The sequence below is a fragment of the Eumetopias jubatus genome, unplaced genomic scaffold (assembly GCF_037043125.1).
Source record: "Eumetopias jubatus isolate StellerSeaLion01/CBP00866 unplaced genomic scaffold, mEumJub1_p1.0 scaffold_11, whole genome shotgun sequence".
Classification (NCBI taxonomy): domain Eukaryota; kingdom Metazoa; phylum Chordata; class Mammalia; order Carnivora; family Otariidae; genus Eumetopias; species Eumetopias jubatus.
The window spans coordinates 91,287,801-91,304,117 of record NW_028274817.1 but is presented as its reverse complement, the minus strand read 5'-3'; the positions used below and the strand labels follow the sequence as shown (position 1 = coordinate 91,304,117).

Here is a 16,317-nt window from a genome sequence, read left to right as displayed (position 1 = left end):
AACTGTGATACCTTTGACATGATTTGCACTTAAAGGTTTGGAATACCTAAGGTATACGTAGGACAAGCTCTAGGCAAAACCATGAAACAGGTAAAATTCAACAACACTCGACAGTTATGTGTTTGTTTTCAGCAGTCTAGGTACTGTGGATGTTCCTAGCTCCAGATTTTTCTATGTATCTCCCGTCTGGTCCCCAACTTTTCTTTATCCCATCTCTTTGCCTTAGGATTCTGATCTCTACTCAACCTAGAGGGTTTTTTTTTGTTGTTGTTGTTAGAAAAGTTTCTTTTTATTAAGAGTTTGTTAAGAGCATCTTTTTTTGAAAATAATGAACATATAAACAAATCTGTAACGTCCAAATATTCCTGAATTCCTAGAAAAATGTAAAATTCTGTAAGTTTACTTTATAGGTACATACCCTGGTGTATATTAAAAGGAAACCGGGGGTCGCCTGAGTGGCTCAGTCGGTTAAGCGTCTGCTTTGGGCTCAGGTCATGATCCTGGGGTCCTGGGATCAGGATCCAGCCCCGCATCTCGGGCTCCCTGCTCAGTGGGGAGTCTGCCTCTCCCTCTCCATCTGCCTCTCCCCCAGCTCATGCACTCTCTCTCTCTCAAAAATAAATAAATGAAATCTTAAAAAATAATAATAAATAAAAGGAAACTGAAGCCAAACCAAGCAGAAACACCTCACCAACGCTCTGTGAGAATTCATGAATCTCAGGGCTGAAAAGGACCCTAATGGTCATTAAGCTTAATGGTTCTCAAGGGGGCATTGTAGGTATCTGTATTTTTGGATGTCACAATGACCAGCATGACTACTGGCATTTAGTGAACCAGGCAAGCTAGATGTTTTACTATGTTGGTCAGTCCTATGCTGCAAAGAATTGATCCAATGGACACTCATATAAGTGAAAAACGAGTTCATCATGATATAAAGCCTGGAACACTATTTTACACATAAACAAAAATATTTTTGCCCAGTTTCGATGTACACTGAATTCTCTACAAATGGTAATACTGCAACAATTGAGAGACGATCATTTTGTTTTGTTTCAAACATTACCAAGAGTTTATCATTTTAGAAAAGGTCACCAATGGCAACGCTGCTCTTAGAATCCCTTGAGTTGCATTTGTTGACTGCACTGGGCAGGTCTCTATCATCACTTAGTGTTGTTGAGCGGGAGCGTTCACATATTAAAGTACGCTGTTTTATTATAATCATTTTGTTTTTATTCCACAGTTAGGTCACGTTTTTTTGAAATTGTGTGTTGTCCGATTTAGATATTATCTATGTTATTTCAGCATGGTTAAAGGCGGCGTTAACAAACGGTCGTCATAAAAAGAAATTGAGTCTTTTACAGGGTTATGTAGTCCAGTCAACTCCTTATATAGATGAGGAAATGGAAACCCAAAGCAGTTAAGCAACTTGCCAGGTCACAAGTGTTATGTTATCTCCCATCTCCTTAGAATTTCGGTTTCAATTTTAAAAATCGGAAAGGGAGAGAAGCTACGTGGTAATTTATGCGATGAGCACTAGCTATTTGAATTCTGGCTGCAGAAGACCCTTTTGAGGGATGGTGGAAAACCTGTGTGTATTATTTAATTCTATCAGTCTGAAGGCTAGAAGGGAGGAGGAAAAGCATTTGTAAGAACCACGTATGCGCGGCCGCTCACTTAAAAGCCAGGGATCTACTAGTCAATACATTTTCTTCTATATAAGGGTCTGTGGCACTTAAGCAAGAGCTAGGGGTGGCCTGCTTCGGAGGGGGCCACAAGAACGGGTTCCTCCGACGGCAAAAACCCATTTCCTCCCATTCCTCATCCACTGCAGTGGCCTGAGTGTCACCCCCACCCCAAGCCGATAACGCCGTAGCACTTCCGCAGGCCCTGACTGCGGCCAGCTACAAACACTGCCGACTCTCTAGGAGAGCCGTTTGCAAGCCCCAGGGTCCCCTAGCTTTGGGAGAAGCAGCAGAGCACCGGAAGCCACCGGCCCTGAGTCGCTAAGCGCCCCGCGGTTGGAAACTAGGGGCCTAATGTAGCCGTTGTTCCCACAGAGGGCCGGGGTCCCAGGAGGGTACACAAGCACCGGCTCAGGTTCAGCGCTTGGCTGTCTCATTGTTTCCTCACCCCGGGGGGCGGGGGCGCGCGCAGGAGCGCTCTCGCGTCGCAGGGCGAAACAGGAGGGGCTATTGCCTTCCTAGGCGGCGGTCCCGCTGCCTAGGCAACCGCGCAGTTAAGCGTCCGGCCACCAGCACTTGTCCCCAGATCCCCTCCGCTACCCCCACCCCCTCCCCGGCCACCATTCCTCCCTCCTTCCTCCTCCTTTTCCCTTTCTTTCCTCCTCTACCCCTCTTCCCTCTCCTGTCCCCTCTCCCCCCACCCCCCCGCCTTCCGAGCACTCAATTAAGGCCAAGGTTTCCAGCTCCACAAAATGGCCACCGCGATCAACACCTGCGGTCACGTGACCCGCCGTCCTCCCGGCTTCGGGCTTTTTTTGGCCTAACTCCGTTTTCGGGGAGGCTGCCCGCGGAAGAACGAGGGCTTATTAGTTCGAAGAAATCTACCGACATCCCCAAGTCGGAGGACTGACAGAAACAAGAACGAGTGCTCGGTTGAAAAGAACAGCAAAAACAGCATAGGGAGAAAAGCAGGGAAGAGGCCTAGGTCAAATTTAAAGACCTTCTCGCAGGCGGAAAACGGGACCCAACGAGTTATCGCGAGATCTCAAGAACTCAAAGACAGGCTAGGGTATTAGCGGACAACAAGGGAACTGAGGCTCAAGCGAACTAGGACAGCATTTGGCGCTCTGAGGTCCAAGGTAGGACAACCAGCCAGGGACGGGACTGACTAGGAAATCACGCGAGGTTTGGACTAAACGAGCGCGCAGTAGCTAGGCAGAAGTCACAGAGGCAGGAGGAGGGCGGGTGTGAGAGGGAGGGCCTACGTCTTACGTGCTGACGTAGCAGCCTTTCGAGTGGGTATATTAGATCGGTGGCCGCGCCGTGAGTTCCAGAGCCGCAGTTCTCCCGTGAGAGGGCCTTCGCGGTGAGTCAAACACAGTCGCTCAGCGGAGGAAGACTCCGAGTTCTCGGTACTCTACAGGGATGAGTCATGTGGCGGTGGAAAATGCGCTCGGGCTGGACCAGCAGGTGAGCTGCAAGGAGTCTACCGGGGTGGTTGCTGACCTAACTTAGCTTATGGCGCAGCGCTGACTGGCACTCTTAGTTCCCATTTCCTAGGTGCCTCGAGCTGGCCATTGTCAGTGTTTCGGGGCTGTGGAAGAACGGGGAGGTGGCAGGAATGCTGGTTATGGCCGTCGGTCGGGCCGGGGCCCCGGCTTGGCCCGCGGTATTGTCCCCGGGCCGAGCACAATGGCGGCTTTTGTGTGTGCGTGCGCAGGCGGGCGGAGGGGGAGGGGGCGCGCTCTCGCGGGGACGCGCACGCGCGAACCTCGACTGGTTAGTGACCCATGGGTGGTGTGTGTTGGGGGGTTGCGCGGCGCGGCGGTGCGCGATTGGGCACCCCTTTGGCCTCTAGGGCTTTCGACTCTGCGCGCGCGGCCTGGATTCTTGTCCCAGAGACCCGGCGGCGTTGGTGTGTGTGTGTGTGTGTGTGCGCGCGCGCGCGCGCGCGCGCGCAGCGGCATTTGTGTGTGTGTGTGTGTGTGAGAGAGAGAGTGAGTGAGTGAGCGGAGGGACGCGGCCCTGGAATGTGGGAGGTGGTGGCGCGGGGGGTGGCCTGCGCTCGGGGTAATGGCGGCGGCCTTCTTTGTGTGGGGCTGGGCGGCGCTGGGGCCCACTAGCTGGAGAGAGCGGGCCCCGGGCCGGCGAGGGCATGAAAAGGACCATGGAATGGACATCTTATTCCTCCCGGGCTTCCTTCCGCAGGCTTTTTCGCTCCAGCCCGGTTTCCGGAGGGGCCATCGTACGGCGGGTGCCGCGGCCGTGGAGGCCGCGTTTCCGGAGTGGAAAGTTTTGTGACGCAGAAGATTCGGGGAGGAGTGGGGGGAAGGGGAGGGAGTAATGGTCTCTGCGTGCGCGGTGGCACTGGGTTCTAGATAGAGATTAGAACGCGGCGGAGAGACATCAGGGAGGTTAGGGACCTGGAGTGGCCCCTTTTCCTTACTTGCTCCAGATAGTTTTGTGTCTGGCGATTTAGCGAGGACCGCGCGTTGTTTGGGTGGTACCACGGGTTGTATGACCATTCCCGTGTTAGTGACGTTTGATCCAGGAATCGGCCGGAGGGAAAATACCCGGAATGTAGCTTGGGGGAAATAAACGCTTTGTTGTTGACTTGTTGCTGCCTGTGCAGTGAAATTGTGAAATAGGTCAGACCTTCGGGTCTGTCATCTTAACCGGAATCCCCTCTTCTAAGGCTTTGGGGGTAGATTAGAGGAGGACGTGTGATCTGAGCGAGGAGGAGGGGTTATGGGCTTCGGTGGCAGGAAGTCTGCATCCCTCTGCAACTGAAGCAACGTGCTTCAGATAAGCTTTTAGGTGGGATGTTTGGATCCTTTAAACTTCTTACCAGGAACGCCAGAAAAATCCTGAAACGAAGTTTAGTGACACAAATTGATAGTAGATTTTAATGTAGTCGTGGTTATACGACTTCAAGGATTTAATGATCTGTTTCTTTGGGAGCATCCCCCTCCCCATTAATGAATCAGTTACATCCTCCAAAATGCTGACACGTCATATGTTGAATGAAGCATATAGAATATCTTGTCAAGAGCACTGACTATCCCCAGTTTTAACATTTTCTGTATAGGTGGAGCCGTTTTAAAAAGATCATAGGAATGAAGCAATGTAATCTTAACGTTTTATAGTAGTCTTTAACGTGCTCTTTATCGTTCCTGTTGCCCAGTGCAAAATTAACAAAATTTGTAACAAGTGCAAAAGGAGTTTTTGTTACTATTGCACTTTAAAGAATCAGTCTGTTAACAGAAAGCATGGCAGCGTTTTTGCTAATACACACTATGGAAGCGAGGTGCCTGAAAGTCTTACCATACTTAACTTACTTTTTAAGATTTAGCATCTGCTTCCAGTGTTCAGTGACTCCATTGATGATGCTTGCAATTTGACAGTATCAATCTTGAACTTTTAACAGAAGACTTACGTCATCTTTGCAAACAGGTGGCATCAGTACTATGTGATTTGGTCTTTGTGGCTTTCTTAAAAAAATACTGTTTCTTTTGACACGTGTAGTTTTTTTCCCCCCAGTATTGTCTGCAAATAGTTTCTGGTTAGTCATAAAAGAATGAGAAAACATAGAAGGTCTTTTTGTAGAATGTTGAGGTTTTGAGTTCCAATGTTAAGGGGATGAGTAGAAATGGAGATTAAAGGTAGCGAAATGTGTTCAACAAGAAAGTGTTGAATGTCACTTGTGCTATTTATGTTCAGTCTTCTGAACTTAATCTGGATCTTGAAAATGGGAGAGCTGATCTTAACAGTGCTACCCTAATTAAAAATACTTGTGCAGCATTGTGGGATAAAAGAACTAAGAAGTGGTCAGTTAAAATTCTGTTCTGTTTTTCAGGTGTGCTCTGTAGGCTTAAAATAGTTCCAAGTAGGAAGTTGGTGGCATTGGAAACATTTGTCAAATATGATTGGAGTAAAGGTGAATCCATTGCCTATCTGACATTTTAAAATACTTTCTTGGGGCTTTTACTATGGAAAATGTTACAGGGGGAAATTCATTTTTAAGTGAATGACTTAAATTTGGACCCAGTTTCTACCAGATAACGTCAGCATCCTGGTGTGCTGCTTTCTGTAGTATAGACAGTTAGTGCTATTTTGGGTTTGCTTAGAATTTTAGTCTTCAGAGCGCATTCTTAGTTCATATTCTCATTAAGAGTTTCACATCAGCCCCACGAAGCAGGCCGGGCAACTAGTGCTTGCTATTCAGTGCTAGAGGGCAGGACTGGTTTTCTCTTAGTGTGCTAACCATTTAACTCTCTTCTCCTAGTTTGCTGGCCTAGACCTGAACTCTTCCGATAATCAGAGTGGAGGAAGTACAGCAAGCAGTAAGTAAACCATTTTATGAATTTCTTGACTATTAGAGCTTTAATAACTTCATATTTCATTGGACTTACTTAAGGCTTAAGAATTTCCCCTCCACTTTTTACTGTGGAAAGAATTATATAGTCAATGTTCTTGGAATTACGTAGTGTAATTAGTAATGAAAGCATTGTGGCCTTTTGGTAATAAAAGGGACTTTTTTTGAGTAAAAATCATTAAAAAGAACTTTATAACAAATTGTCTTTGGAAGTGTTTATGTTCATTATGAATCTTGAGCCCAGCTTAGAGGTGGTGGGAATGTGTTTATCCCTATTTGAGTGAATTTACCAGAATTAAATTCAGTAAAGGGAACGTACACATGCTACAGCTAACCCTTTCCTGTGAAGAACATGAGATTTACAGGGCTATACTGAATCTTGAGGTGGTGGTTAGGATTGTAAATGCTGAATTGCATTGTTTTTTTCAAAAGAAATTAGATAAAAGCTTTATTTCATTTTTTTTTTCAGTTTTTGTTTTTGCTTTTTTGAGACTTGTTACAGATTAGTATTGAGGTGTAGGTGGTTTATTATTTGGCAGTAGACCTGCTTCAGTTTCCTTCAGGTCAGGTCTTCCTATTAAACCCCCTCCCCCCAAGAAAAGGAGGGGGGAAATGGGTACAGGCTGTAGGGTGTGAAAGCATTTTTTTCCAAGCACTGTTAGGTAGTAAAGGATGTGGCCTCATTTTTAGGCAAGAAGGACCTCGCTGTGCACGAAGTTAACTTGGTATTTTTTGTATTCTACTTTATTTGCCATGGTGAAGATCTTTTAAGGGTTGGTCATCTTTTTTTTTTTTTTTTTTTTTTTTTTATTTATTTGACAGAGACACAGTGAGAGAGGGAACAACACAAGCAGGGGGGGAGAGGGAGAAGCAGGCTTCCCACTGAGCAGGGAGCCCAATGTGGGGCTCTATCCCAGGACTCTGGGATCATGACCTGAGCCGGAGGCAGACGCTTAACGACTGAGCCACCCAGGCGCCCCTAAGGGTTGGTCATCCTCATAGAGATATTTAATACTTAATTCAACCCAAAAGTGGAAAGGAAAGTTAGGTTGTAGATTCATTAGTAATAAAGCGTGTTGATTTTCCTTTACTTGGTAGATACACGTTATTTGCTTTTGTTTCTCATCCACTGTCTAGGCTATATTCTTTTTTTTTTTTTTTTTTTAAAGATTTTATTTATTTGAGAGAGAATGAGAGCCAGAGAGCACGAGAGGGAAGAGGGTCAGAGGGAGAAGCAGACTCCCCGCCGAGCAGGGAGCCCGATGTGGGACTCGATCCCGGGACTCCAGGATCATGACCTGAGCCAAAGGCAGTTGCTTAACCAACTGAGCCACCCAGGCGCCCAAGTCTAGGCTGTATTCTTGCCTGCCTACAGAACAACTTGACTATAGACTCAGCAAGCCCCAAGTTAAAACTCAGTTCCTTGAAATCCTTTCGCCTTCGCAGTTTTTTGTTTATGTGTATCGTCTTGTTTTTTGGAACTTACCAGGATGGAAACAAAAATGTCTCTTAATGTCTAATTCCATGATTTGTTACATAGTAGTCTGTGAGGTTGTAATACTTGGGTTGTCAACCGTGTCTGTTTATGACCTTTCTCTGAAATAATGGCAGGGCTTTAAAAAGTTGCGTTATACTAACCACTAGTGACAAGTCATATTTATTTGTGGATTTCAGTGATTAGGTTCTGAGTCAAATTTTTATTTACCAAACTTTTCCTCCTCCCCTTCCCTTTTTAAAGTTCTTAAAAAGCAATATCCATTTAAAAGTAGATTCATTTTTCTCCCCCTCTCAGTTTCCAAGTAAGAGACTAGAAGGTTGGGTACTAAGAAAATTTTTTTCCAGGACCATTTTTTAATTGCACAAATTTTCGTGAAAAGCTTTAACTTGAAGTTTTGGCATTTAATTTTATATTCTTTCTTTTAGAGGGGCGCTATATTCCTCCTCACTTAAGGAACAGAGAAGCTACTAAAGGTAAGTCGAGCAACTTGGTAGATCTAATTCTTGGTGTTTAGAAGTCGGAGCCTAGGGAAAAGTGAGGCACTTTGGGAAGTCTGTAAAGATTGTGCTCTCCTGTGCCTGTCAGAATTGGTTCAAATATTAGGACTTTAATTCACTTTTGGGAAAACTCACCTTCGGTCACGCAGTGCAAAATTCTATTTCCTCTGTCAGATTCTTCTGTGGCCAAGGGCGTGGTTTTGTACAATTTTACTAGTGTTGTACTTTGTGATTTGTGTTTGTAATCATTCACATCATGATTTCACATTGAAAAAGGTGAGTAGGCACCCTACCATGTAAACCAAATTGCATGGTTGATAACCCAGTTATTTCTGTTTTGCAGAGCTGTCAAGAAAGATGGGTTATTGCAGAATAGATAACAGATTATAAATCGATCGTAGCATTGGGCATGCTCCCAGTAAGTTGGGAGTGATCCTCTGGTTTCATCTCCTTGCCCTTAACTGCTTCATTTGAAAGGATTCGTCTAAAATGTATCACAACACCTGGTCTTTTCTGATTGTGTTTGTAATGTAGTGATAGGTAACTAGTACATACTTCATTATGGGACCATTGTTTGCGTGCTGTATATTCCATAAAATAGGTGATCTGAGATTTGGAGACAAAGTGAAGGTTTGGGAAACTATTTAAAGGTTAAGAAGAAGGAAGATGATAAAGAAGGCGGAGGGTGGAGAAGCCCACAGAAACCTGTGGTTTGCTGTCGTTCCTCCATATGCATGTGCAGTCTTTGTTAGCTGCACTGTCCTTGCAATACATGGGTATAAAATCCATATTATAATTTCTTGACTATCGTATCATTGTTCCTAGTTACAGCACATTTTGTCTTGTATCATCATGGGTTCTCTCATTCTTGAGAGTGTTCTAGCTGAAATTGGCCCCATGTATATTTAGTGCTTAGTGCTTTTCCCTCTTCATCCCAGTGACAAAGATCAAAGGGAAGAGGCAGTATAGAGGTTTTAGAACTGAAAGATTTTAGAAATGTAATTCACTTCTTTATTGCTAGCTAAGGTTGTCAGTCACCTGGCTGGCTAATAGTAGGGACATCAGGCGGAAGGAAAGTAACTTGTAAACGATCTCTATTCAGTGCTACTGAAACTAGTTTACACCCTCCACTGCTTGTTTTTTAAACCCTCTACCTGTTGGGCTAATTCATACCTTTCTCATTCCCTGTTACTGAATGTTTATAGTTTGTACGTAAGAATCTGTCCGCACTAACAGTGTTGCAGGGATGAGGATTTTCCTTTTTTCTAGGTATTCCTGATTCTTGTCTGATAGTATGCATTTCATGTGAACAGAGCATTGTTCTACTTGTTACTATGGAAACTGGAAAATTCTCTATTAAAAAGTAATCTGACCTTTAGGAATGTCTTAAATAAACAGCACCTCTAAGAAACATTGAAATAATGGCAGCTGTTTCCAAGTAAACTGGGTTCACACCTATAAAATGAATGGAAATTAAATTGTGGTCATATAACAATTGTTTTATAGGCAAAGCGATTGACCTTCTTAGAGGTGGTATTTTATTCATTTTAGAACACTTTCAGACTGTCGAATTGCTTGGCTTAGTGCACAGTATTTTCTAGTGGAGAGAGTTAAAAATACAAAAAATTTTGTGTTCCAGTTGTAAATCAGCTCTAAGTCTTGGTTCTTTTCTAGTACCGTGATAGGAATATTTCCATTGTCCTTTCAGTTCACACACATAAGATAAAGTTTTAGAGGGCTTCGAATTCAGAGACCTAGGTATTGTAAATTTCTAATTAATACAATAAAATGGGTTTGCTTTTTTTCATTGAAGGATTCTACGATAAAGACAGTTCAGGGTGGAGTTCTAGTAAGGATAAGGATGCGTACAGCAGTTTTGGATCTCGTAGTGATTCAAGAGGGAAGTCTAGTTTCTTTAGTGATCGTGGAAGTGGATCAAGGGGAAGGTAAGTGATTTTTATTGATCTTCTGGTCTTGTGCGTATGCAATTTAGGAATTGGTCTTTAATTTGATAAGTACTCATTCTTGTCCCCTGACCATTAAGCATGTTTTTTTTCCCTTAATGGACCACCTATTTCGATGTTAAGCATTATGTCTGTGTAATCCTAATTTCCTAGCTGTAAGAGGTGTTAACTAAATTGAACTTGTTACATAGAAATCGGATGAGAATAAGAATGTGCCCCTGGGCATAGTGAAATCAGTTGCTTTTATATTTCTTCAGTTTTATTTATATGTAAAGGAGTAAGTTTATCTAGTGAGTGGCCTAATATGGTTGAGATTTTTTGTGGATATTCTAAATGACAGTTTTTAAACACCTTATATTTTTGATTACACAAGTGGTGAACTGACCTCATGCGCCTAATAGCTGTGGTTAGTCCTGTGTGTCCTGATTTTTCGCAAACAGGCCTAAAACTAAAAACATCTTAATTCAGGTAAGGATTATTTTCTACCTTTTATCCAAAGTCTGTCACACAGGTCAATTGATTGTCCTTTCAAGTGACATCCTAGTTATAACTGGGACAATTGATATTTGGTGTCTTTTTACTTTTTCCTACCACTAAAATATATTTGGATGAGAAGTTTAAGTAAAGGTGTAAGTTATGTGCTGATACCAAATGTTTAAGACTCGGTTCTTAATTTCAGCATGTATGAGGCCTGTGTAGGCTGTATAATACAGAAATCAAGAAGGATACATACTTAGCGTATGTGAACGACACAGTCTGATTAATTGAAAGGCCTTATTTGTCAAATAAGAGTAAGGAAAATTGACATCCTTGAAGTTAGCCATAATGAACAGTTCAACTTCTCTTCAGGTACAGTTCTAGAGTAGTGCTAGGAATCCGATAGTGGTTAAATGATATGATTCTGATTAGTTGTTTATGCTGTTCAGGTTTGATGATCGTGGACGGAGTGACTATGATGGCATTGGCAGCCGTGGTGACAGAAGTGGTTTTGGCAAATTTGAACGCGGTGGAAATAGTCGCTGGTGTGACAAATCAGATGAAGATGATTGGTCAAAACCACTCCCACCAAGTGAACGCTTGGAACAGTAAGTTTTTGAAATGTATGTTAATTATGATAAAGCCTCATTAGCTAGTATAACAAGTAAATGTACCAATCTTTTGATTTCAGGGAACTCTTTTCTGGAGGAAACACTGGGATTAACTTTGAGAAATATGACGACATTCCAGTTGAGGCAACAGGCAACAACTGTCCTCCACACATTGAAAGTGTAAGTATTTGTGCTTGACCTTTTAAGACACAGAGGGAAGTGTAAACTTTTTCACAGCACATCAAAATGAGGCGGCCTTCTTAAAAGCAAATGCAGACTGTACTTACTTTAATAATTCTTTAGTTACATAAAAAACCTGCCTCATCGGTTTGTGGAAAGGGAAAGATTGAGTTCAGTGTCACCATTACTAATAATTGGAAATAGAAAATGGGTCAAATACAGGAAGAACCCAGACTTCTCCATCGTATGTTAAACCTGGGGGTTGATTTTTCTCAAAATGTATTGTCGTTTCACGTAAAGCAGCTGTATAGTTCAAATCAGCTTTTAGGGTTCCCCCCCATTATTGTATTAGTGTAAAGCAAAAATGGCTCCAGATAGCATTTCTAGCTATTTAACCCCGTTGAATTTCTTTTGACAGTTCAGTGATGTTGAGATGGGAGAAATTATTATGGGAAACATTGAGCTTACTCGTTATACTCGCCCAACTCCAGTGCAAAAGCATGCTATTCCTATTATCAAAGAGAAAAGAGACTTGATGGCTTGTGCTCAAACAGGTAAGTTTACTTGATAAAAGTAAAAAATTGTCAAGAATGCCATAATAGGGTTTGGTCTTGTAAAGCTAGTACCAAAAAAAACCACATGGGGTATCTTAAGTTTCACAGGGAAGCTTGAGTCCCAGATGTAGCCTCACCAGTATCCGTTGATACAGGTATGCAGTAGCTGGCTGCTGTTTTCTTGTGTTGGACCTTTGGGTTTTACGTTATCTCTAGTGTTCTCATTAGGGCCTATGGAAAGTCCTCAGCCCGGTACTGCTGCAAGAGGGCTAGAAGATTGTCCGTGCGTTGGTGGGAAATGAGCACTGTAACGTTGTATCTGGAATAAGGGGGATAAGATGAGAATAGTCTGACCCACAGGAATGTGGCCCGGGGAAAGGTGCCTTCATGGGAAAGGAGCACCTCCCATCTTCTGGGAATTGGGGGTATTTCTTAGGTTGCCCGGGTCCTTTGGGTGAGGGGTGTTAGAAGGGGTTGACACCGAGTTGAAGCCAGCCATTCATGGCTACAGCTCTAAATTGAGTACAAGATTTGCTATATTGGTGAGTTTGACCGATAAGAAAGAGGGTGGCACCCCCCCCATTAAAAATACGTAATAATCATTTGGTATTTTTTCTTCCCTATGGGAGAGTGAGAATATCATCCTTTGTACACCATCAATATCTACAGATATCTACAATATCTACAATTTCTAATACTACCTGCAAGGAAGTATTAGAAATTGAAATTGACATTATTTTTGAGGCAAAATTGCTGTTTCCTTTACACATGCAAATGCAAAGAAGCGAATACTACATTGTTACTGATCAGAGTTTGGTATACTTTATCTGTAAGGGAACAGAATAAACCTTTTTTGTTTTATGGGCCACATGGTCTCCGTTGCCAGTCTACTCATTTTTGCTGTTGTAGTCTGAAAGCACCTATAGACCGCATACAAATTTTGCATGGCTGTATTCCAATAAAGCTTTATTTACAAAGATAAATAGGCTGGGTTTTCATTTGCTGACTTAGAAGAAGTCATTTCTCGGTATTTTTAACTTTGGTGTTAATTTTTAGAAAATTTATTTGGGCATAAAGTAAAACTACTAATTAACCAGTAAATAGGGCAGTTAAAAAACCTCATGTACCAATATTTATTCAAAAATAATAAGGTTTTTCTGTGGTTGAATTAGAATATGCTTTCTCTTAAACAGGGTCTGGAAAAACTGCAGCGTTTCTCTTACCCATCTTGAGTCAGATTTATTCAGATGGTCCAGGCGAGGCTTTGAGGGCCATGAAGGTAAATACTTGTTAAATGGGACTTTATTTTAAAGTAAGCTCTATGACTGATGTAGGTCTTGAACTCACCACCCCAAGATCAAGAGTTGCATGCTCTACCGCCTGAGCCAGCCAGGTGCCCCTAAAGTGGGACATTGTTACTATTTTTTTAAGATTTTAAGTATTTGAGAGACAGCTAGAGAGCACAAGCGGGGGAGAAGGAGAAGCAGGCTCACTGCCCAGCAGGGATCCCGACGCAGGGCTCCATCCCAGGACCCTGGGGTCATGACCTGAGCCAAAGGCAGCCGTTAACCGAGCCAGCCAGGCGCCCCAGTGGGACATTATTGTTGAACTTTGTAGGTCGCTGTTGAAAGAACTTTCTAAATGAGAGTTCTTTATAAAGAACTTCCTACTTATTCCAAATTATTTAATGAAAAAGTTTTCACGTAAGCAATGAATTACAGAAGGGAATTACGTTGTAGTGGGTCTTTAAAAAAGGATGTTGAGAGTTTAACTTAAATTCTTTCTTAGGAAAATGGAAGGTATGGACGTCGCAAGCAATACCCAATCTCCTTGGTATTAGCACCAACTAGAGAATTGGCAGTACAGATCTACGAGGAAGCCAGGAAAGTAAGTATGCATTTCAGGGATTATTGGCTTTCCCGTTGATTGTAATGAAACGTTTTATGACCATGTAAAAGTGTTGGCCTTGAAGTTGATAAACTTTCTTCGCTTACAGTTTTCATACCGATCTAGAGTTCGACCTTGCGTGGTTTATGGTGGTGCTGATATTGGTCAACAGATTCGAGACTTAGAGCGTGGATGCCACTTGTTAGTAGCTACTCCAGGACGTCTAGTGGATATGATGGAAAGAGGAAAGATTGGATTAGACTTTTGCAAGTATGTTAATTTTAAGTGCATGAAATGTAATAATTTTTAATTACTGGCCATTAGTTTTGCAGTAGTTATTAGCATTGTTGGCATTTTGAAGTTTGAGAAGTGGCTTGTGTAAGTACTTGTATAGGAAGTTCGCTAATTGGAACTTTAATGTTGAAAAATCCAGGGACCTTTTTTAGTAGAGGCTGAGAACAACCAGACTGGGACAGAGTGAAAAGTAGTAAGAGCTAGTTTTGCTGTATGCTTGTGAATGATGGCAAAAATCCTGGGCTAGGTCTCATGTACATGTGTCAGATCATGCAGTATGAGGAATTTAACTATCAAAATAATACTAATTTTGATAACAGCTGTACTAAAACTGTCTTCTCAAATTCTAAACTGATTATTTTTATGGCAGATACTTGGTGTTAGATGAAGCTGATCGGATGTTGGATATGGGTTTTGAACCTCAGATACGTAGAATAGTTGAACAAGATACTATGCCACCAAAGGGTGTCCGCCACACTATGATGTTTAGTGCTACTTTCCCTAAGGAAATACAGGTATTGTTTGATGCTGCAACTTTTCACCACTCAGGAATTTGTTGGTTTCAGTAGATAATAAACTTTTTTTTTTTTTTTCCCCAGATGCTGGCTCGTGATTTCTTGGATGAGTATATCTTTTTAGCTGTAGGAAGAGTTGGCTCTACCTCTGAGAATATTACACAGAAAGTAGTTTGGGTGGAAGAGTCTGACAAACGGTCATTTTTGCTTGACCTTCTAAATGCAACAGGTAATAAATAAATGTAACAGGTAAAATAATATTAGCATCACGCTGGTGACTTAGGTAATGAGAATCCATTTGGATCGCCTTTACTGCTTTTCCTCCCCATTCAGAACATTTGTTAAAAGTCTATTATTTGCCTCTCTTTGCATGTTTACTAAATGTAAAGAGAACTAAGTCACTATTAGTGACAAAAACCTGGTAATTTTTCACAATCAGGCAAGGATTCACTGACCTTAGTGTTTGTGGAGACCAAAAAGGGTGCAGATTCTCTGGAAGATTTCTTGTACCATGAAGGATATGCTTGTACCAGTATCCATGGAGACCGATCTCAGAGAGATAGAGAAGAGGCCCTTCACCAGTTCCGCTCAGGAAAAAGCCCAATTCTAGTGGCTACAGCAGTATGTATAAGACAGTTCTTACTTTCATGTTCAGCATGTTCCGACTTTTGGCTTTAAGTGTGCCATATATAACAAAAATTATTTTTCAGGTAGCAGCAAGAGGACTGGATATTTCAAATGTGAAACATGTTATCAATTTTGACTTGCCAAGTGATATCGAAGAATATGTACATCGCATTGGCCGTACAGGACGTGTAGGGAACCTTGGTAAGTGTTCGGTTACTTGATGGTCTGGTGGTGGTTTTTCAGTGGGAGGCGTGCAGCCAAGAACTTCCCAGGATCTTAAAGAACTACTTTAAGAACTACTCTGTTTCTAAGGAATGTAGTTAAAATCTATCTCAGCAGTCAAGTGACTGCTGTCACTTGTGACAGCAAGTGACGTGTCATCTCTTTTTCTTGGTATTCTACTTAATATGCTGTGTAGGAAAGTAAGAATAACTCTGCTTTTGTGGAAGACCTTGATTTCTGTACTTTTTGGAACTGGTTTAGGCCTTGCCACCTCATTCTTTAACGAGAGGAATATAAATATTACCAAGGATTTGTTGGATCTTCTTGTTGAAGCGAAACAAGAAGTGCCATCTTGGTTAGAAAACATGGCTTATGAACACCATTACAAGGGTAGCAGTCGTGGACGATCTAAGAGGTAAGGCATACAGGTGGTGCATAAAGAGAGGGATGGGTGCCACGTCCACAGTTCACTTTTCCAGTATTTAGTTGAACAGGCTTTGTATTTCTTAGGTTGCCCGGGTCCTTTGGGTGAGGGGTGTTAGAAGCGGTTGACACCGAGTTGAAGCCAGTCATTCGTGGCTACAGCCTTTAAGATCACTACTAGGGAAGAGAGGGCTGGGCTGGATAGGGAAATGTTTTCGTTGCAAAATCAGAAATTGACCATCGGGAAGTTTTAACAAGAATTGGGGTGTTTGGTGGATTTCATTGTCCTGTGAACCCCTAACACACCCTGTCGCAGTAGTAGATTCAGTGGAGGATTCGGCGCTCGAGACTACCGACAAAGCAGCGGTGCCAGCAGTTCCAGCTTCAGCAGCAGCCGCGCAAGCAGCAGCCGCAGTGGTGGAGGCGGCCACGGCAGCAGCAGGGCATTTGGTGGAGGTAATGGGAAGTTTTTTAACCTGTCTTTGGGATGGGCTTCTTCCTTGGAGTCCTC

General features: G+C 42.7%; 1 protein-coding gene across 3 annotated transcripts in view; it reads left to right on the top strand.

Moving 5' to 3' along the window:
* The first annotated feature begins 2,995 nt into the window (after positions 1-2,995).
* Positions 2,996-16,317, top strand: part of DDX3X (DEAD-box helicase 3 X-linked) — a 29,159-nt gene continuing 15,837 nt past the window's right edge. For 2 of the 3 annotated variants that reach the window (XM_088028827.1, XM_028113328.2), the window contains exons 1-16: positions 2,996-3,152; positions 5,968-6,025; positions 7,981-8,028; positions 9,866-9,998; positions 10,943-11,101; positions 11,185-11,284; positions 11,703-11,838; positions 13,032-13,117; positions 13,627-13,725; positions 13,835-13,995; positions 14,390-14,534; positions 14,619-14,763; positions 14,974-15,155; positions 15,245-15,362; positions 15,645-15,798; positions 16,123-16,262. In XM_088028827.1, coding sequence (XP_087884953.1) covers positions 3,108-3,152; positions 5,968-6,025; positions 7,981-8,028; positions 9,866-9,998; positions 10,943-11,101; positions 11,185-11,284; positions 11,703-11,838; positions 13,032-13,117; positions 13,627-13,725; positions 13,835-13,995; positions 14,390-14,534; positions 14,619-14,763; positions 14,974-15,155; positions 15,245-15,362; positions 15,645-15,798; positions 16,123-16,262 — 1,909 coding nt within the window. In that variant the 5' untranslated portion in view covers positions 2,996-3,107. The remainder of the gene's footprint in view (positions 3,153-5,967; positions 6,026-7,980; positions 8,029-9,865; positions 9,999-10,942; positions 11,102-11,184; positions 11,285-11,702; positions 11,839-13,031; positions 13,118-13,626; positions 13,726-13,834; positions 13,996-14,389; positions 14,535-14,618; positions 14,764-14,973; positions 15,156-15,244; positions 15,363-15,644; positions 15,799-16,122; positions 16,263-16,317) is intronic. The other variant, XM_028113329.2, reaches the window with a different exon arrangement.